Consider the following 22,252-nt stretch of genomic DNA (forward strand, 5'->3'; position numbering starts at 1 on the left):
TTTGAACCCATGCCCTCGTACATTTCCCGGATCCTACATTACATAAGTACATCAGGGTCATAATGTAGAATATAGTATTACAGCTACAGTAAAGGTGCAGAGAAATATCAACTCTAATATATGCAAGGTCCATTCATACGTATTATAACAACAGGGAAGAAGGTGCTCTTAAATCTGTTGGTACGTGTCTTCAAACTTTTGTATCAGTAACTACAAATCCACCAATCCCTGTCATGAAGTCTTTTAGGGCCTGAGTTTCCACAGCTCTTGAGGATATAGACTGACAAAGATGCACCACCCCATGAGTGAAGAGGTTGCTCCTCATCTCAGTCCTAAATGTCTTTTAATCTCAAATGGTGTCCCTTGGTTGCAGACCCCATAGCCAGGGGAAACGTCCTTTTTGCACCTACTCTGTCTATCCCTTGAAGAATTTTCTAAGTTTCTGTGAAATCACCTCTCATTCTTTAAACACCAGAAAATGCAGAGCCTCCATCTTTCTTCACTGGATAGTGCCACCATCCCTGCTATCAGTCTGGGAAACACCACTGCACTGCCCTATGTCAAGTAGGTCCTTCATTAGATAAGAGCTCACACATTGTTAAGCTTTGATCTCTTCGCTGACACATTCTCCAGCTCCAAGACATCACAGTAAAAATTGAACCCTCATGATTAAACAAATTAGGAAAAAGTTAAAAAGATACAATGACTTGTATTTGTTAGTCTGGCTAGGTAACATGGAAATAATTATATCACTTGCATCCCAGGTTATTTACAGAGCCACTAATACACAGTGATTGGTAAAGTCACTGCATGGAAACTTGGGCTTTTTAAACAGGGATTTTGGAAAGGAGGGGGTGCTCACTGTTCAATTCCATCTATTGCTCCTCAAACATCAAGCAGGGAAAAAGAATGCAATGGTTCATGTGTCAAGCACAGCTCAGCTGATCACACTCTTGCAACCTCCTATTTCCCACGCTGCTCAGGTCAGAAGGTTGAGGGATCAAACCCTGTCCTGGACACACATAGCTGTGGCAGTGAGGGAACATAGCATCAACAGCGGTTCCATCTTCAGGGTGAAAGACTAAATCAAGGTCTTGCTCAGGTGAACTTCAAAGATCCCACAGCCTTTTAATGAGGAGACTGAAGCTTTCCCAATGTCCTAGCCCTAACCAAAACCACTATAAAAAATTAACTGATTATTTGCTGCATCTCGCAGCTTGCCATATCTGGCCATCAAAAAAGTGAATGATTCATCAATGATGGAATGCTTGGGATCCTAAAGAGTGTAACTTGTTTCTTTTTCCATATAAGTTACAGGCAGAGCCTTGGGAGCAGTTTGTTCATGCTTATGAAATAGTGAACAGAGTATCTGTTTTAAACTGTGTCCCTATTCCTTTACCTGGATGCTGAGCAGTCTCTCGAGTCTTTCCTGATCGAGCTGTAGTTTTTCCTCCCTGCGCCGTGCATTGAGCTCCTGTAGCCTGCGAATCTGCTGCTGCCTCCGTTCCATCCTCTCTTCGGCAGTCAAAGTGCTGGCCAGCAGCTTGTTGTTGAAGGGCAATTGCATCCTGTGTATATTTCTCTGATAGAAGTCCGGCTGCTTCCACAGGTTGAGCTCTGCAAACAGGGAAACGACTACATCATACCCACTTTTCAATTCAGACTCAAAAGTCAAGATACAAATTTAGATTCATAGTCTTGTGTATTTCTGTGAAACTAAAAAAAAGAACATTTATTTTCTTCCTGATATTTAGGTCAATGGATGCATTTTTTTAAAAAATTAATTTATGCAGCATTGGCATTGTTTCGCATCAACTGACAAATCCCTAGTTGCCCTTGAGAAGCTAATGGTAGGCCTACTTCAGTCTGTCTGGAGAAGGTAGGCTGTAAAGGAGGGATTCGAGATGTTCGACCAAATGACGGTCAAGAAATAGCTGATGTGGTTCCAAGTCAGGATTATGGGTATTTTGGAGATGCTGCAGTTTCCGTGCATCTGTAGCTATGAACGTGATAGGTAGATGGAGGTGGGAGAGCGATGGTGATAGGTCAGAGTGGAGGGTGGAGCAGATAGGTGGGAAGGTAGAGGGACAGGTAGGATAGTTCAAGAGGGTGGTGTCAATTTGGAGGGTTGGATCTGGGATTAGGTGGCGGAAGGGGAGATGAGGAAACTGTTGAAATCAACATTGATTCCATGTGGTTGAAGCGTCCCATGGCAGAAGATGAGGTGTTCTTCCTCCAGTCATCACGTGGCTAGCATATGATGGTGGATGATGACTTCAACTCCCCCACTGACTCTGCCAAGGACATGCAAGTCCTGGGCCTCCTCCACCGATAGACTGTTGAGTTTTTGGAGTTGTTACTTTGTTGAAATGTTTTAAGGGGGTTTCGTCTAGTCATAACAAATTAAATTTCTAACGAGCATGAATTTGTGCATTATTCAGCACAACCAGCAATTATATTGCCAATCTTGTCTATAAAGGTTTTGAGAGTACAGTAAAAAAGAAGCACCATACTGAAGCAGGAGGCAATGAGGTCATAAATCATAGCAATTTATTGGCTATGAGGAACCATAATTCTTTTGTAAGCAAATCCAGTGTTATCATGTATTTGCAAGCATTCAATGCTGATGCTAACATGAAAAAAGTAATCAAATTTCCAAAATTAAAACTTGTTATCAGATTAGCATATGCAAAATTTAAAGTATATATTTTATATGTTCACATTAACTACATACAGGTTCAAAAAGCAGTGCAAGTAATACTGATCTGGATGCAGAAGGTAAACAAAAATTTGATTTCCTTTGACGTGACTGATATATATCACCCCATACTCTTTTAAAACTACTCCTGTATCAATTTTTATTATGTATCTTGAACACAAATGTTTTCACTTCATCAGAGGTAATGCCATGTTGGAATCAAAAGGTTGCAGATTCAAGTCTCACTCCAGAGATTCAAGCACAAAGCCAAGGCGCTCACTTCAATACAGTCCTGATATGAGATGTTATAACAAGGCCAGGTCAATCCCATCGGATGGACACAAAAGATGTCATGGCACTATTTTGAAGAATATTAAAGCACTGGACAATGCACCCTGGCCAATATTTGTATTCCAAAAGACATAATTTAGAAAAGAAACTGTTTGTGTGGTCATTATTGCATTAATGTTTATGTGATCGGCTGTGTAAATAGACTGCTGTGGTAAATATAACAGTTACTACAACTCCACAAAGTAGTTAATTTTCTTTTAGTCATTCACAAGATGTGAGCATCACTGGCTGGGTCATCATTTATTGCCCATCCCTAATTATTCAGGCAGTATTTAACCATGGTGCAGTGGGGCCGGATTCACATAATGGCCAGACGAGTTAAGGATGGCAGTTTTCTTCCTGACAGGAAATAACTGAACCAGATGGGTTTCTCCAACGATCAACAGCAGTTCATGATCATCAACACACTCTTAGTGCAGCCAAATGGGTCAACCCAATGTCACGAATGCTGCTTTCTTTCTTCGTCTAACTTTGGGACCAACAATCTGATACTTAATCACTCAAATTTCTACATCAGAGAAATTCTGCAATGCAAGAAATCTTCATTGCCCTTCAGATCATTGGATTGGATCCACAGCAATTTCCCCAGACTTGCACAATAAGGATTTGCTCCCAATGAAAATGAAGCAAGGACTTTCTAATTAAGTTCCTTGCTCAAGTTGTACAGGCACCAGGTATTCTATCTAAATGACTGTTCTCTATGTGCGACATTAACCAACAAATGTTGGCAGGATACTCAACTGTACAGCAAGGCTCACAGTTCCAGTCTAATTATGTTCTTAGTCAACATTCTCACAGATATATTATCATTATTACTGTTATTATTGTGTAGTAATCCACAATAGGAAACATGGTTTTTCTCATTTTATTTTGTGCCTCCACCAGGTTGTATCACTGCTTGTCTCTGGTCTGAATCTGAATTCTTTAATTTTTGTTTCTTTGAGAGTATTGCTGCCTCACATGGTACATGTTCAATTAGTCCTCGCTTGGCCTCAGTCCCTCTCCTTTCCTGCTCTTTTCCCGTTTTTCATTACATCAAGCACGTGGAATCCAGAAAAACATCCTCTCTGTTAATAATTAAGCCCGAAATATAAAGACACTTCTTCAAAACGTTTCATATTCCAGGGAACTGCTTAACTTTAGTTTTGCTTGAAATCAACAGGAAATTATCATTCCAAGAGTAATGGCCGATAAAGGATGCTCCCCAAATAATGTAGAGAGAGAGAGAGAGAGAGAGAGAGCAGCTTGACCACATAACTCTCAAACTTTACTGAACTAACTTAACTCAGTTACTGAGGTCACAAGGTAACTGCTGTCCATCGTTTATGCCACACACATATGTAGATTTAGATACTTTAATCTGAAGTAAGGAAGTTAAATGTGAATAAGGGAAATCATGAAGGTATGAAGCACAAATTGGCTGATTGGGAAAATATATTAAAAGGTGTGACTGTGCCTGGGCAATGAATAAGGAATTTTAAAGAACTATTACATGGCTTACTGCAGCTCAAAATTCTTTCAACAAACAAAAAAGGTCAGTCCATTATGGTTGATAAAGTAACTGATACCTGTATAAAGTGAGCAAGGATTTAAAATAAATGGCTGATAAAAGAAGTTAAATGATTAAATGAGATTTAAAAAAAAGCTTAATACATTGCCAGAAACAGTAGTATATATAAGGATTGGGAAGTATTTAGAATACAGCAAAAAGGACCAAAATACTGATTACAATAGGCATGCAATCTAACAAAAATCATAAAAATGGAGCATAAAATCTTTCATATAACATATATATGAAAATGAAACTTCTTGTCTCTGGTCTGAATCTGAATTCTTCCTTTAATTTTTCTTTCTTTGAGAGTATTGCTGCCTCACATGATACATGTTCAATTAGTCCCCGCTTGGCCTCAGTCCCTCTCCTTTCTTGTTCTTTTCCCGTTTTTCATTACATCAAGCACGTGGAATCCAGAAAAACATTCTCCCTGTTTAATTAAGCCTTCAGTCCAACTCGTCGATCCAACCAGATATCCTAAATTAATCTAGTCCTATTTGCCACCATTTTGCCGATATCTCTCCAAACCCTCCCTATTCATATACCCATCCAGATGCTTTTTAAATATTGCAATTGTACCAGTCTCCACCATCTCTTCTGGCAGCCCATTCCATACATGCATCACCCTCTGCGTGAAAAAGTTGCCCTTTAGGTCCCACTTAAATCTTTCCACTCTCACCCTATGCCATCTAGTTTTGGACTCGCCCAGATAGACCTTATATTTTTACCCTATCCATGCCCCTCATGATTTTACAAACCTCTATAAAGTCACCCCTCAGCCTCCGATGCTCCAGGGAAAACAGTCTCAGTTGATTCTGCTCTCCCTGTAGCTCAAACCAACCAACCATGGCTACATCCTTGTAAATCTTTCCTGAACCTTTTCACGTTTCACAACATCCTTCTAATAGGAGGGAGACCAGAACTGCAAGCAATATTCCAGAAGTGGCCGAACCAATGTGCTGTATAGCCGCAACATGACCTCCCATCTCCTATACTCAATGTTCTGACCAATAAAGGCAAGCATACCAAACACCTTCTTCACAATCCTACCTACCTGCGAGTCCACTTTCAAGGAACTAAGAACCTGCAACCCGAGGTCTCTTTGTTCAGCAACACTCCCTAGAACCTTACCTTAAGTGTATAAATCCGGCTTTGATTTGCCTTTCCAAAATGCAGCAGCTCACATTTGTCTAAACTAAACTCCATCTACCAATCCTCAGCCCATTGGCTCACTTGATCAAGATCTTGTAGAACTCTGACGTAACCTTTTTGCTGTCCACCACACCTCCAATTTTGGTGTCATCTGCAAACTTATTCACTATTCCTCTTACATTCACATCCAAATCATTAGTATAAATGACGGAAAGCAGTGAACCCAGCACCAATCATTGTGGCCAATCGCAGGTCACAGGCTTCCTGTCTGCAAAGCAACCCTCTCCAACCACCCATTACATGCAGAGTTAAAAATATTTGCAATAAGGAATAGAGAAATAGCAGGGAAGATAAATTATTAAGATGGTAAAATCAATGACTGCAGATGCTGGAAACCAGATTCTGGATTAGTGGTGCTGGAAGAGCACAGTAGTTCAGGCAGCATCCAACGAGCAGCAATGCTCCTTGGATGCTGCCTGAACTGTTGTGCTCTTCCAGCACCACTAATCCAGAAGCTAAATTATTACTTTGTATCTGTTTTCACTGTGGAAGATGCAGGAAATTGCCTAGAATTAGAGAGGAATTGAAAGAAATTAGTTTTGGTAGGTAGTACCTGAGAAATTAATGCAGCTGAAAGTTAATAAATCTATCGGGCCTGATATCTTAAATTCCAGAGGGATGAAAGAGGTGGCTGTAAAGATAGTTCATACATAGAGTATTGAGAGGTACAGCACAGAAACAGACTCTTCAGTTGAAATTGTCCATACCGACCAGATATCTAAATTAATCCAGTCCCATTTGCCAGCATTTGGCCCATATCCCTTTAAATCTTTCCTACTCATGCACCCATCCAGATGCCTTTTAAATGCTGTAATTGTACTAGCATCCACTACGTCCTCTGGCAGCTTATTCTATACACGCCCCACTCTCTACATGAAATTGTTGCTCCATGTCCCTTTTAAAACTTTCCCCTTCACCTCTTCTAAAATAATCCAGATTCTGGAACAATCCCTGCAGACTGGAAGCTTGTAAATGTCACCCAACTATTTAAAAAGGGAATAAGTGAGAAAACAGGGAACTACAGACCTATCAGGCTGATGTCAGTAGTAGGAAATATGCTAGAAACTATGAGAAAGAATGTACATGTACAAAAGCAATTGGGTGTAATAGGCAAGGATTTACAAATGGGAAATTGTGTTTGATAAATTTAAGAGGTGTTTTTGAGAATATTACCAACAAAATGTATAAAAGGGAGTCAATGGACATAGTATATATGGATTTTCAGAAAGCTTTCGATAAGGCCTCCCACAGCAGGTTGGTTAGCCAAATTAAAGAGTGTTGGACAATAGACGATGTAGGCATGGACTAAGGATTGGTTAACAGAGAGTATTAATGAATGGATCACCTTTGCATTGGCAGGCTGTGACTAGTGGGGCACTGCAAAAATCAGTACTTAGCACCAGCGGTTCACACTATATGTCAACGATTTTGATGTGGGGACCAAATTTTACTTTGTTTTCACATTTGTGAATGATAAAATGCTAAATGGGAATGTGTTTATGAGGTAGATGTAAAGTAGCTTCACGAGGATTTGGATAGGCTGTCATTGGGCAAGAACATTGAAGGTGGAGTTTAATGTGGAAAAATGTGAGGCTGTCCCTTTCAGTTGGAGAAATTGATGTGCAAAGTATTTCTTAAATGGAAAAAAAGTTGGAAAGTGTAGATGTACAAAGGAATTTAGCAGCTCTTGTCAATAAATCGTTGACAGCGAACATGCAAATACAGCAGGCCATTAGGAAAGCTAATGAAATGTTATCCTTTACCACAAAATGATTGAGTAAAGAGGCAGTGAAGTCTGTTTCAATTGTATGTAAGCTTGATTAAACAGTGCCTGGGGCAGTATATGCAGTTTTAGTCTCTACTTTGCCATAACAAGAGTGAAATGGAGGTTCATCAGATTTGTTACTGCGATGGTGGGGCTGTTCTATGACTACACATTGGGAAAACTGAATCTGTGTTCTCCAGTGTTTCAAAAAATGAGAGGCGATCCTGTCAAAACCTACGAAATTCTTAAAGGTATTGTTTAAAAACAAGGAAGATGCCACTTGAGATCAAGATGACGAGAACTTTTTCATTTAGACGGAAATAAATCGTTGGAATTCTCTACTTCAGAGGGTTATGGAAACTCAGTTTTAAGTATGTTTAAAGTAAAGATCAATAGATTTCTGATAACCATTGGCATACAGGATTATGGGCATTGAAATGCTGAATCAGCAATGGTTATATTAAATGGTAGAGCAGACTTGACAAGCTGAATGCCCTCCACTTCTTCCCATGAAATGAGTACAGTTTCACAGATGAAAGGATTTTATACTGTGTGAGCAAGAATATCAATGTTACTTGCTAACACATTAATAAAGCCTATCACCAGGTATGCCTGAATCACTGATATGGACACAAGTAAGTTCGAGGGGTATAATCAGGGTATAATCTGTTATTATAGATATTAGATTGTGGATTCAATTGTAAAATTTGATTCAAATTTGACAACCATGAGCTAGCGACAGAGTTGGGGAGAATGTGGGGCTGAGCCACCATCTTGAACTGCTACAGATCCTCATGACAGCTTTACATTGGATCAAAAGACCATCAATTTGTTTAGACAGTAATTAAGAGTCAAGCATTTTGTTGTGGGCTTGGAGTCATAGGCAGGACAGACAGGTTTTCTTTCTCAAAAGACATCATCAAGCTTGTGTTTATTTTTAATCACAATCGGTAGTATCAAGATTACATTACCGACACTTGTTTTTTTCCTCCAGATTTATTTTGAAATTATGGAGTTTAATGGGATTTGAAATCAGGGCTATGGAACTGTGGTTTAGCTCTCCAGTTTACTAAGCCCAATAACAAAGTCACTACATTATCACATCCAACAAAAGCACAAGATTCCAAAAACTTATGTTATGTGTCAAAAGTATCTGCCACCTCACAAAATCATTACCTGAAACAATTTGACATTTTCAGATCACAAAAGAAATAGAGAAATTAAATAGTAAAGTTCAACATTTTACAAAAGCATTTGCAGAGGTCAAATAACTCCACTGGTATTCCCATTTTCCAATTTCTCTCCACTTCACCAGCAACCATATATACCATATGAAATGGGAGCAGAATTAGGCCATTTGGCCCATCGAATCTGCTCCACCATTCAATCATGGCTGATACGTGTCTCAACCCCATTCTCCTGCCTTCTCTCTGCAACCTTTGATCCCCTTAATCAAGAATCAATGTATCTCTGTCTTAACGAGACTCCATGACTTGACCTCAACAGCCCTCTGCATATTCATCACCCTCTGGCTGAAGAAATTCCTCCTTATCTCAGTTCTAAACAATCATCCCTTCACTCTGAAGCTGTGTCCTCAGGTCCTAGTCTCTCCTACTCATGAAAACATCTTCTCCACATCCACTCTATCCAGACCTCTCAGTATTCTGAATGAGGACCCCTTTGTAATGTTAAAAAAAATTAAATTGGAACATCTCTCTGGACATTAATGTAATAATGAAGAGATGAACTGCACTGAGTGAACATTCTGGAAGTGGGTGGGGATGACAGTCCAGCAGGAGTGCGAATGACCCCCACCCAATTCAGACAGTCATGTGCAACTACTCCCCTATTATTACCAAATTAAATTATCATTCAATCTCTTCCAGTCAGAAATGCTTTCTAGCCATCCCCTGAAGCTAGGTATGTCGCACCTGCATTGTTTTAGGGAATCACTGAGTCAGGAAATTGTTTGCATAACGATTCCCCAGGATTGGGACATTTACATTTTCATTATCTCTGAGGATGATCTCATCCTACCATTGTACCTGGGGTAACATGTGACGGTGAGGGAGTCACTGAGGGTTGTCTTGAGTGGCATGTGCCTGTGGGGGAGTGGCCAGAGTATCTGTGAGCATGACCAACTGACCTGTATAAAGGGGGATGTGTTTTCGTTATTCAGTGCCCCTTTTGACTCGACCTCACATGCCTGCGAGGAGGGTCAAAGGGAGTCACGTAGCTTGTGCAGGCTTTAATAAACTTGAACTGTTGGCAGAAGTTGGTGTGTGTGAATTGCACCTCATGTGTGAAACCTCGGGAAAAGAACCTAACAGCTTCATCCTTCTAAATTCCATCAAATACAGAACCAGAATCCTCAAATATTCCTCGTATGACAAGCCCTTCTTCCCTGGGATCATTCTCTTGAACCTCATCTGGACCTCTCCAAGGCAATCACATCTTTGCTTGGACATGGGGCCCATAACCACTCACAATATTCCAAATGCGGTCTGACCAGATCTTTATACAGCTTCAGCAGTACATCTCTGCTCTTGTATTCCAGCACTCACGAAATGAATGCTAACTTCCTGAATCTGTCTGTTAAATCCTGAATTAGGACTCCTAGGCAGAGTTGGGGAGAATGTGAGTGTGAACACCATCTTGAACTATTGCTATTTGACCTATTCTAATCTTCAGGTCATATTTGAACATGAGTCCTAGTTAGTGCATCAGACTGATTCAGATCTTGTCTACATCTTGGGCGGCACGGTGGCACAGTGGTTAGCACTGCTGCCTCACAGCACCTGTAGACCCGGGTTCAATTCCCGACTCAGGCGACTGACTGTGTGGAGTTTGCACGTTCTCCCCGTGTCTGCGTGGGTTTCCTCCGGGTGCTCCGGTTTCCTCCCACAGTCACAAAGATGTGCGGGTCAGGTGAATTGGCCAAGCTAAATTGCCCGTAGTGTTAGGTAAGGGGTAAATGTAGGGGTATGGGTGGGTTGCGCTTCGGCGGGTCGGTGTGGACTTGTTGGGCCGAAGGGCCTGTTTCCACACTGTAAGTCTAATCTAATCTAATCTGCACGTGCATACTTTTCAGCCCAGATCATTTGGGTGAGACAGAATCCTGACCACTGAAGCCATTTCTCACAAGTTATGACTGACTAATTAAAATCAGACATGCCAGCAGGGAATGGAACAAAACATATCGTGTTTCCAGCCCATCATATTGCGGTGGGAACTTTTCCACTGCACCACTGGAGGACTGACTGTACTATTTAACAGGTGAATACGTCTAATGAAAGCTAAACCAGATCAGAACATCCCTCTTCCAGGATTGACTTCAGCCAATTTGAAACATGGGAAACTGACAGACAAGAAATGATCCGCTTGTTTATCAAGTGACTCTATATGGCTGCAACTTCCTGACTAAACACATCTTCCACCCTAACCTGTAACCTTTGGGGAGAAGACAAAAAAATTGAAGGGAAACTTCAGGACAGCTTGAGGATAAAATATTCCCTCCCACCCCTCGGACAAAACATTCTAGTCCGGTGGATCACAATAACCACATGACATTAGCCTTCCAAGTGAGACAATCTCTGCCAAGTTGCATATTTCAAAGAATGTATCAAAAGGCTAAGAATAAGAATGACCTTCCATGTAGTCGGCTGCAATGTAACAATGTTCGTGGAGAATCTCTTCCATTCTGCTGAGTGTTATAGCCGGCAAGTGGCCAGGATACTTTAGCTGCAGCAGTCGCTGCATGTATGATGCTGCCTGGCTTCCACCCAGATTAATCCTTTTACTGTTATGAGCGTCCAACCTAGGGTTCATCAAAGAAACATCCATTGGTGCACATACAGAGAGACATATGAAATAAGATAAATACAAAAGTCCCTGATGTATAAACACCTGACATACAAACGCTCATACTTAAAAACGTGATCTCATACAGGGTGTAATTTTAAAGATCTGTCCTATAATGACAAAATGCTATGTTACGTTGCCCTGTGTTGTGTTCCCAACTTACGAACAGGCTCCAAAATAGAACTTGTTCACAACCCAGAAAATGCCGATAGGTACATTGAGAAACAGTGATCACAACGCCATAGAAGTCCCAACATGGAGACTCTCTATCGGAGTGAAACTCCAGTCCAGTATAATAAAACAATTTTCTGCCATGAACTGATTGCATCACAGGGGGTATATCAGCAACATCTGCAGGGACTGGCTGGACGGCTTCGCCCCTTGTGTTGGCCGCCTGGTGTTTAGCAGGTTTCACTGAAGCTGCTCCAATACCAACATCGTTTAGCGCATCTTAGAATTAGTCTAATTAAAAACCCAAAAGAACTGCGGATGCTGTAAATCAGAAACAAAAACAGAAATTGCTGGAAAAGTTGAGCAGGTCTGGCAGCATCTGTGGAAAGAAATCAGAGTTAATGTTGCAGGTTGAGTGAGTCTTCCTCAGAAGTCCAGGAAGGCTCACTCAACCTGAAATGTTAACTCTGATTTCTTTTCACAGATGCGGCCAGATCTGCTGAGCTTTTCCAGCAATTGCTGTTTTTGTTGCTTGGAATTAGTCTTGCTGGTTTTTTTACCCCATAGCCATCCATCGTGTACAATAAAGTGCCAGGATCTCAACCTTTTCTCTCCACTTTTCTCCCAGACTCCCATCAAGGGCCCTTGCTCATTTTCCAATCACTCCCCCTCCCTATAGTGATTTTTAATCTCAGTGTCAGCTTGGTCTAGCATTCTCACCTCAGAGTTGGAAGGTCATGGATTCAAGTCTCACTTCCAAAACTGAGTACTTAATCTCGATGACACTCAAGTAAGTACTGAGGGAGTGCTCCATTACTGAATGTTCTGTATCTCAGGTAAGACTTCAAAACAAGGCTCCTCTGCCCTCCCAGGTAAAGGCAGTTGTTTGAAAAGCAGTGGAGTTCTCACAGAATCCTGGCCAACACTTAACTCAAAGCTAAATTTCTAAAACATGATTTACTTGTTGTTTACCTGTTTGTGGGACTATGCTGTGTTCCTCTACAATGCTGACTGCACTTTCAAAATAACTCATTTCTTGCAAAACACTTTGGGATATCACACAAGATGCTTTATTAGTGTAAATGCTTTTCTTTCTAATTAGCTTCAGATAATAAATTTGAAACCAACAATTCAAAAGATTGTGAGCATATGAGTTAGGAGCAGGAGTAGGCCATTCTGCTATTCAACACAATAATGGCTGCTCGGATTACTCCATATTCCCACCCACTTGATCACTCCTTTGCTTATCAAGAATCTATCTACCTGCACCTTAAAAATATTTAAGGAATCTATTTCCTCTGCCTTTCCAGGACAGAGTTCCAAAGACTCTCATCCTCTGTGTGGAAAATGTCTTTTTATCTGTGTCTTAAATGGGCAACCCCTTATTTTGAACAGTGACCCTTCATTCTCTATTCTCCCACAAGAGGAAGCATCCTTCCCACATGCTCCTGGTCAAGAGCCGGCAGGATCTTAAATGTTTCAATCGAGGTATTTCATATCCTTCTAAACTCCAGAGGATGAAAGCTCGGCCTATCCAAATTTTCCTCATAAGACAGCCCACCTGTTCCAAGCAGTAATCTGGTAAACCTCCTCTGAACTGCTTCTAATACACTTCCTTGAATAAGGAGAGCAATGTTTCACACAGTGTAGGGACGATACACAATCAAACTAATACTACAACAAGTCTGACAGTGCATGAAAGAGAATGGTGGAGCACTTGAAATATGAACAGTTCAAAGTCTGATTGAGCTGTTCTAAGTTTCTCACATTATTACCTTTTATTTTGGATTTGCAACATTTATTATCTATTATTCTGTCTAATCTGCAGCTCCGTGTAGCATGTTTTTAAAGTTTTCATGTTTGTGCTTTACATACCTGCCATGCAGCACAGGCAGAATGTGACAGCAGTGATACCCAGAGGAAACAATCAATCCAGTGGCGGGGTGTTTGTTATTGCGCCAAAAGCTGTAAAGATCGTCAATTCCATATGACACCTTGGGAACGTGGTAGCACTCAAACAGGAGCTCAGACATCAACTGTCGTGAATACAGTGGATTACATGGTGCTTCTGTTAAAACAATTGGATGTTCCACGCAAAACTGTGATAGATACAAACAGTACCAATTAGTATAATATATGAACAAGGAAGAAGAACAGGCCACTTCACTCAACCCTGTGATCCTGCTCTGCCATTCAATAAAATCATGGTGGATCGGATTTAAATCTCAATCCTATATTCCTGCACCTTCCCGACAATCTTTCATTTGCTTGGTCATCAAGAATTTATCCACCTCTTCCTTAAAAATATGTAAAGATTGTGCACCCACTGACTTATGAGGAAGCTCACAGCCTTCTGAGAGAGAAAAAATGTTTCTTCATCTCTGTTTCAAATGGATAATCTCTTTATTCTTAAACTCTTACTTTTAGATTCTCCCAAGAGAGGAAACATCTTTGCAACATCCACCTCGTCAAGTCCCCTCAGGATGTTATATGTTTCAATTAAGTTACCTCTAACTCTTCTGAACTCCAAAGGATATAGGCCTAACCTTTCCTCATAGGGCAAACTGTTTTTTTCTACATTGTACTCCACCTGCCAGATCTTGGACAATGCACTGAACTTATCTATATCCCTTTGTAGGCTCCTTATAACCTGTTCATAACACATTTTCTTACATATCTTTGTGTCGTGAGCAGAATTAGCTACCATACCTTTAATTCCTTCATCCAAATCATTTATATAAGTTTTACAGTTGAGGGCCCAGCACCGACTCCTATCGCAACCACTCAAGCTACCCTGCCAGCCTGAAAATGACCCACTTATTCCAGCTCTTGACTTTCTGTCAGCAACCAATCTTCTATCCACGCCAATACATTGCCCCCTACATCATGAGCTTCTATTTTCCAAACAACCTATGATGGGGCACTTTATCAAATACCTTCTGGAAATCTAAATGCAATACATCCACTGGTTCCTCTTTATTTAAAGCACAATTTAAAGCACAAGTTCTTCTTTAAAGAATGCCAATAAATTAACAACACATGATTTGTCTTTGATAAAACCATGTTGGCAGTGCCTTGAATCTATCTAAATGCCCTGTTTTAATGATCGTATGATTGATGTTAAGCTAACTGACCTGTAGTTTCCTACTTTCTGCCTTTCTCTCTTTCTCATTAAATTAGTTACATTTGTTATTTTCCAGTCTAAAGGAAGCTTCCCTGAAAGGAGCAACTGATGAAAATTGAGTTTTCCAAAGTTAAAGCCAAACAATTTCACTGGCTAGCTCTTTTAACAAACTAGGCTAAAACCAATGGGATTAGATTAGATTACTTATTGAATCTAATCTAATCCCATTGGTTTTACCCTAAACCAAAGCATCAACAATTTCACTGGCTACTTTTAACACGCTAGGATAAAACCAATGGGACCAAGGGACTTATCAACTCCAACAATTTACTCAGTACTATTTTCTTGGTAATTGTAATTTTCTTGAATTCCTCCTTCTCTTGCAATTTCTGACTGACAGGAATGCTACTTGTATCCTCCCTTAGTGAAGACCAATGCAAAATATCTGTTCAGTTCATCTGTCATCCCCCCCCTATTTTTTTGGGCCAAAACTTACAATCTTCAGAATTTAAAGCACTGCAGCCAGGTTAACATGTAGCTGAAGAAAAGTAATAACGAGTGATAAAGGAGTGACAAGCGAAGCCCAGCCAGCTCATCACACTTATTTGGCATGGCTGTATCATAATTATATGAAATGGGGCAAACTGACCATCAAAATGTTGTGATTCAAAACTTACTCTTTAGTTGCCACAAATTATATTTTCTTTCTTACGGCGTAGTGGCATGTGTGTTAAAATTACTGTTATTTTGCTATTAAATCCTGATCCAGTGTGGCATGGCACACCCTATGATGACACACTGAGGCAAGCAGCACCATATTGTGTTCATGCTACATCATATCACCATGGTTCAATGTATCAGGTCACATTATGCCCGGTCAGTTAGGCTTTGCCATGATAGAATAACAGTTTACTTCTCGGCCTTTTTGGCTAAGATCAAGTGTCTGTTCTTATCAGGATTGGGGTTGAGTTGCAAGTCATCAGAGCTAGTGGAGCTCATCGCTGGATCGTGATTGGATGTTGGAGGACCGTTTGGTTGTGCTGACCTGCTATTGGTAGATCTTCATGCTGGCTTCGGCCTAACGCCAATTCAGGGACCAGCCAACCTCACAGCTATGGCCTCAACAGCTGCTCGCATCCCGGGCCAGGGCGTTTGCAACAGTCAGGGTGACCGTCAAGAAGGTGGACGATCGGACGGTGTTCGTGAAGAAGATTTTGCTCGAGTGCTGTGGGTTCACTGCAGTGTACTGACTGCAGGATTTCCCTGGGGCAGGCTACTTTGACGTCACCTTCAGGAGCGTGAAGCAATGCGAGCAGCTCCTGAAGGTCTTCAAGGAAAAGGAAGGGGAGCTGCTGTTCTCCATCTTGTTGGTGGTCCCGTTGTGTGTGCTTCCTGCACAGAGGAGTCGGGTTGTTATGATCCACATGTACAACCGCTATGTTCAAGCAACTGATGTCCTGAGGTTCCTGAGAAGATATGTGCAGGTTGAGGGACAAAGCACCGACGTGGTTGACTCTTTCGGGATCTGGACCAGCAAACGACAGGTCAGGGTTGATGCCAGGGGTAACATCTTCCACCCACCCTCCAGCTTTGCTATCAGAGGGAGCAGAGGGTACCTGACTTATGCAGGGCAGCCGAAAGTGTGGCAAACCTGCGGGAGGTCAGGCCACATGGTGGCGGACTGCAAGGTCACGATCTGTTGGAACTGCAAGAAGGAGGGCCACCCGACCTAAGAATGCAAGGAGGCAAAAAACTGCAATCTGTGCGGGGAGGCAGGCCACGTGTACAAGGCCTGCCCAAGACGAGGGGCCGCCACCTATGGACAGATGGCCGGGGGTGGGCCGCAAAAGGACAGCAAGGCACCACAAACCAGGAAGGGAACGGTGTCTGGGGGCACGCAAAAGGAAGGACAGGCCAGAACAAAGCAGATGTCAGCCACCGGAGAGGGACAGCAGCCGAGCGAAGCTCCGACAGGACAGACGGAGGAGGAGGAGAAGGGAAAGAAGGAGGCAGAGGAATGGATCCCGGCACAAAACAAGAGGAGGAAAACTCACCCGGCCGCCAAGACCTCCCAGAAAAAGGGGAAAAGGCAGCTGCAGGGGAAGACACGGACAGATCTTCGGAGGGTGAGGACAGGCGCAAGGAAGGTTGTCACCAAAAGAACAGGCAGAGCACTGCGTGGAGAAAGGAGAGCAGCAACTGCCAACCAAGGAACGAACCTCCTGAGGTAATGGGAAACTACCACCCCCCACCAGGTAAAAGCCAGGAGGGCCCCACCGCCACACAGCTCCAGGTCACTGGGAGCAGCGACCCTCTGACAGCCCCGCTGTCAGATATAGAAGCAGACAGCGTGGACCCTGGTCCTGGCTCAATGACACTGGAGGGGCAAATGGACCGAGTGAGGAGCTGGACAGCTACCTCAGCCCTGCGAGGGTCCAGCAGTTCGTGTTCACCATGGGGATGCAGACAGCTACCCCAGAGGGGCAGGACCAACGGCAATGGGACATGGGTAACCTCACAAATTGTTAAAAAAATGGGGATAAAAATTGCAAGTATTAATGTGCACAGCATAAAATCGGCTACACGATGTGTTTCAACGCTGGCCTTCCTGGCCAATGTCAAAGCCGACATCCTATTTCTGCAGGAGTGTGGGATACCGCACCTCAGCAGTTATAGGAGACGGTCGAGCTTGTGGGCCCATGGGCCGTCAGTGTGGTCGGGGGGCAACGATAACCGCTACTCAGGCCTGGGTATCCTGTTGCAGGGAGGCAACTTCACCATCTCCGAGGTTAAGGAGGTGGTGGGCGGGCGCCTGCTCGTCGCAGATGTTACATACAGAAATGCTCCCGTGAGACTAATCAACGTGTACGCCCCAGCGGGTAAGAGTGAATGGTTGGCCGTCCTGCAGCAGCTTCCATTGTTGCTGGCTACGTTGAGGCCGGTCATTCTGGCCGGAGACTTCAACTGTATCATGATGCAGATGGACGATCCGGCGGGGGGACAGTAAACTAGACGCTACGTCCAGAGCCCTGATGGACACAGTAAAAGATGCCAAGCTGCACGACGTCTTCAGTACCCCTGCAGACGGAGCGCAGCGTAGGTACACCTGGTCACGGGCAGACGGGTCTATCCGCTCAAGGATAGATTACCTGTTTGTGTCCCGAGCGCTCTCAGTCAGATCCACCGACTTCAAGCCGGTGTTCTTCTCTGACCACTGCCTCCTGCTGGCCAACTGTCACCTACAGGATGAGCAGTGGGCGGGTAAGGGAACGTGGAAACTGAACACTAAGCTGTTGACCCTGGGAAACATCAAGGAGCTCAAGAGGAACTGCGCAGGTTGGAGAACCGTGAAGCCTCTCTTTGAGACCCCAGCAGACTGGTGGGAAACAGTAAAAGGGAACATCAAGAGGTTCTTCATCCTCAAAGATGTTCAGGAGGTGAGAGAGAGGCAGGGAAAACTGTTCCAGCTCCAGGAAAGTATGCAGAACCTGCTCCTCCTGCAGACAATGGGATGTCACGGAGGGCCTCCAGGAGATGAAGGGCCAGCAAGCCTCGCTCTTTGCCTTGGAGGCCTCCAAGATAATCTTCCGTTCAGAGTCCGCTCCGTGGAGCAGGACGAGACGTGCTCACATTTCTTCTTCCAGAAGGTGCACAAAGAGAACTCCGTGCTCAGCATCCTGAAGGAAGAAGATGGCTCGGAAACGTCATCTCAGGTTGATATGATGAGGATCAGCAAATCCTTCTATGCCAGTCTGTATGACTCTAAGCCAACCGACAGCGCAGCCTCCCAGTCGTTCCTGTCCTCTATCATGGAGGTCCTTGACGATGGAACACGAGAGAGGCTGGACCAGCCGCTATCTCTGGATGAGCTGACCAAGGCCCTCGTGTCCTTCGAAAAGAATAAAACTCCTGGAAGCGACGGCTTACTGGTCGAGATTGGGGGGGGGGGGGGAATGAGGGATGTCCTCTCCAAAATAGGCTTTGGGGAGGGAATCTGTAATTGGATCAGACTGCTCTACACCAACATTGTCAGTGCAGTCTCAATCAATGGTTGGGAATCAGATAGCTTCCCTGTAAGATCTGGAGTCAGGCAGGGCTGCCCTCTCTCTCCTGCCTTGTTTGTGTGTTGCATAAAGCCACTTGCTGAGTCCATCAGGAAGGATGCGAGCCTGAGAGGGGTGACTATTCCTGGCAGCGGGGACCTACAGGTTAAGGCCTCCCTGTACATGGAGGACGTCGCCGTTTTCTGCTCGGATCCGCTGTCCGTGCACAGACGCATGTGCATCTGTGACCGGTTCGAATGGGCCTCGGGGGCCAAGGTAAACCGGGGCAAGAGCGAGGCCATGCTCTTCGGGAACTGGGCTGACCAATCCTCTATCCCCTTCACCGTCAGGACTGACCACTGAAGGTACTGGGTATTTGGTTTGGGGGGACTGGGGCGTGCGCCAAGACCTGGAAGGAGCGGATCAGGAAGATGAGACAGAAACTAGGCAGATGGGAGCAACGGTCGCTCTTCATCGCTGGAAAAAACCTGGTCATCAGGTGTGAGGTACTCTCAGTATTGTTATATGTGGCAGAGGTCTGGCCTATCCCCAGAACCTGTGCCGCCGCAGTCACCCGGGCTATCTTCCACTTCTGAAGAGACACAATGTACAAAGACCAGTGCAATGGGGGAAAAACACGCCCAATGCCACCCTTACCCTGATGGCCACCTTTGTGTATGGCTGCATCAAGCTATGCGTGGATCCCCGGTACACAAACACCAAGTGTCACTACGTACTGAGGTTCTACCTGTCCCCGCTGTTGCAAAGGATGGGCCTGGCCTCGTTGCCGCGGAACGCTCCGAATAGTTGGACCGTTCCGTACCACCTGTCCTTCGTGGAGAAATTTATGAAGAAAAACACCTTTGACCACAAGTTCATCAGGAAGTAGTCAGCACGTAGTGCCCTTGAGACCCTTCGGGAAAAGGAGAGGGTGGATCCTATCGAGCGGTTCCCTGAGCAGACTGTGAAAGCCATTTGGCAGAATGCCTCATCGCCAGAACATTCCAACAAGCACCAAGACATGGCTTGGCTGGTGGTGAGAAGGGCTCTGCCTGTGAGATCCTTTATGCACGCCCGGACTCTCTGCCGCACCGCACACTGCCCTCGAAATGGCTGCGGGGGGGGGACAAGACTGTCACACACTTCCTTCTGGAATGTGCCTATGCAGAGGAAGTCTGGAGAGGAATGCAGTGGTGTTTGTCAAAGTTTGTCCCGAGCAGCACTGTGCCGTGGGACTCCGTGCTCTACGGCCTGTTCCCCGAGACGCGCACCGAGACGAATATCAACTGCGCCTGGAGGATCATCAACTTGGCGAAGGACACTCTCTGGGTGGTCCGAAACCTGTTGATCTTCCAGCTGAAGGAGTTGACCCCGACTGAGTGTTGCAGACTGGCACATTCCAAGGTCCAGGACTATGTGTTGAGGGACGTGCTGAAGCTTGGGACAGCTGCCGCCAAGGCACGGTGGGGAAAGACCACTGTGTAATATCTGCCTGCCTAAGAAGAACAGGGGGCCCACGCTGTCATTTGGGCTCTGCTGAAGCATCAGCTAAAAATGTAAGCGTACCAACTTGTAAATAGGAATGATTAGACTGTTTTGGTATGCAAAGAAATGGAATGTTTACATATGTATGGCATGTCCAGTTGTATAGATCATCAAAGTATTTATGAATAAAGTATATTTTTGAAATTTTTAAAAAAAGTTTACTATAATCAGAGGTATAGTTTATCATATTGGGGCACAGCTTCTCATGTCAGCGGTTCAGCTTAACGTGTTAGGGGTTGCAACCAGGGCACAACATGCCCTATGCAGGGCACAAGCCGACATGTCAGGGGTTCAGCCTGATGTGTCAGGGGCACAGCATGCCTCATCCAGGGCACGACTACAACCTGACATTCCTGCTGAAGGGCTTTTGCCCAAAATGTCAACTCTCCTGCTCCTTGGGTGCTGCCCGAACTGCTTACTTTTCCAGCGCCACGCTGTTCGACTATGTCAGAGGTCCAGCTTGACATGACAGGGCCACGTGTCTCACCCGGGCCACGACTTGCTCCAGCTGGGGTAAAGTCTGACATGTCAGGGGGTTTCAGCTGGACGTGATGTGAGGGGAGGGCAACACGCCTCCAGCAGGGCACAGCTTCCCATGCCAGGGGCATCACCTCACCTGGCATATCGGTGAGGCAACTCGCCCTGTACTGAGGCAGTGCCCGCCAGTTTATCCTGTTGGTGGGACTGTGAGGACATTGAACAACATTGTGACCCTCCCCCAGGGTGAACTCTGACCTCAGAGGTGATGCCAAGGTGCTGGAACACGTGGTCAAACACCTGCTCCTGAAGGTCGAAATTCACCACCACGTTCCTGTCGAACTGGGACTTGAGCAGCCAGCGGACCACCTCCAGGTTGCGGATGTCGTTGCCGACCTGGGTGTCGCTGCGGGAGGCGCCGCGGCTCCGCGCCGAAACGTTTTTAAACTGAAGCCGCGGCTTCGGGTCCAGGGCCCAGCCGGCCCGGCACTGGAAAGACCCGTTATCCACCACCAGAGGCACCTGGCCCGGACTCCATCCTGGGATCTTTCCCGGATCGTCGATCGGATCCGCCACCGGCTTCGGGTCCCGAAAATAGAAAATATTCGGCGGCGGTTCCGTGAAATCCGCACCGATGGTCGCCGCCATCTTGGCGCACCCACAAAAACAATCCCCCCAGCGTCCCCCGGGCACTGACAATACGTTCCGCGACACCTCAGTTCCTACTGTAGACTCAAAGAGATACAGGCTCTGGTGGTGCAGTGGTAGTGTCCCCACTTCAGAGCCAGGAGACCCGGCTTCCAAGTCCCACCTGCTCCAGAGATTGTAATAACACTCCTTAACAGGTTGATTAGGAAAATGATTTGGAGATGTGTTGGACTAGGGTGTACAAAGTTAAAAATCACACAACACCAGGTTTCAATATGTAATTTCAGTTAAATCACACTGTAAACGTTTGCTGTAAATTCTGTGTCTTACAATTTTATTCTCCACAACCACCTGATGAAGGAGCAGTGCTCCAAAAGCTATTAACCTGTTGGACTATAACCCGGTGTTGCGTGATTAGGAAAATACCTGAATAATGACAGCTCAGTGCTTTAGATTAAAGTCCCATGCAGTAAATGTCACAGTGAGGAGCAGGTACAAACATACAAGTTGACAGCTGGAGTGGGCTGTTCAACTCCTCTAACCTACTGTGACACTCAACAAGACTAAAGCTGCTCTCATGTACTCCAAACACAGACAGCGCTGGAGAAATACAACAGGTCCAGCAGCATCAGTAGAGTCATAGAGATGTAAGGCACGGAAACAGACCCTTCGGTCCAACTCGTCCATGCCGTCCTGATATCCCAACCCAATCTAATCCCATTTGTCAGCACCCAGCCCATATCCTTCCAAATCCTTCCTAATCGTATACCCATCCAGATGTATTTTAAATGTTGTAATGGTACTA

General features: G+C 44.5%; 1 protein-coding gene across 1 annotated transcript in view; it reads right to left on the reverse strand.

Moving 5' to 3' along the window:
- Positions 1-21,452, reverse strand: part of actr5 (actin related protein 5) — a 42,362-nt gene extending 20,910 nt beyond the window's left edge. Inside the window, exons 1-4 of the mRNA XM_060836135.1 lie at positions 21,058-21,452; positions 13,486-13,709; positions 11,226-11,395; positions 1,400-1,617 (exon numbers count right to left, since the gene is read on the reverse strand). Coding sequence (XP_060692118.1) covers positions 1,400-1,617; positions 11,226-11,395; positions 13,486-13,709; positions 21,058-21,447 — 1,002 coding nt within the window. The 5' untranslated portion in view covers positions 21,448-21,452. The remainder of the gene's footprint in view (positions 1-1,399; positions 1,618-11,225; positions 11,396-13,485; positions 13,710-21,057) is intronic.
- Positions 21,453-22,252: the final 800 nt, after the last annotated feature.

Source organism: Hemiscyllium ocellatum, chromosome 15, assembly GCF_020745735.1.
Source record: "Hemiscyllium ocellatum isolate sHemOce1 chromosome 15, sHemOce1.pat.X.cur, whole genome shotgun sequence".
Taxonomy (NCBI): domain Eukaryota; kingdom Metazoa; phylum Chordata; class Chondrichthyes; order Orectolobiformes; family Hemiscylliidae; genus Hemiscyllium; species Hemiscyllium ocellatum.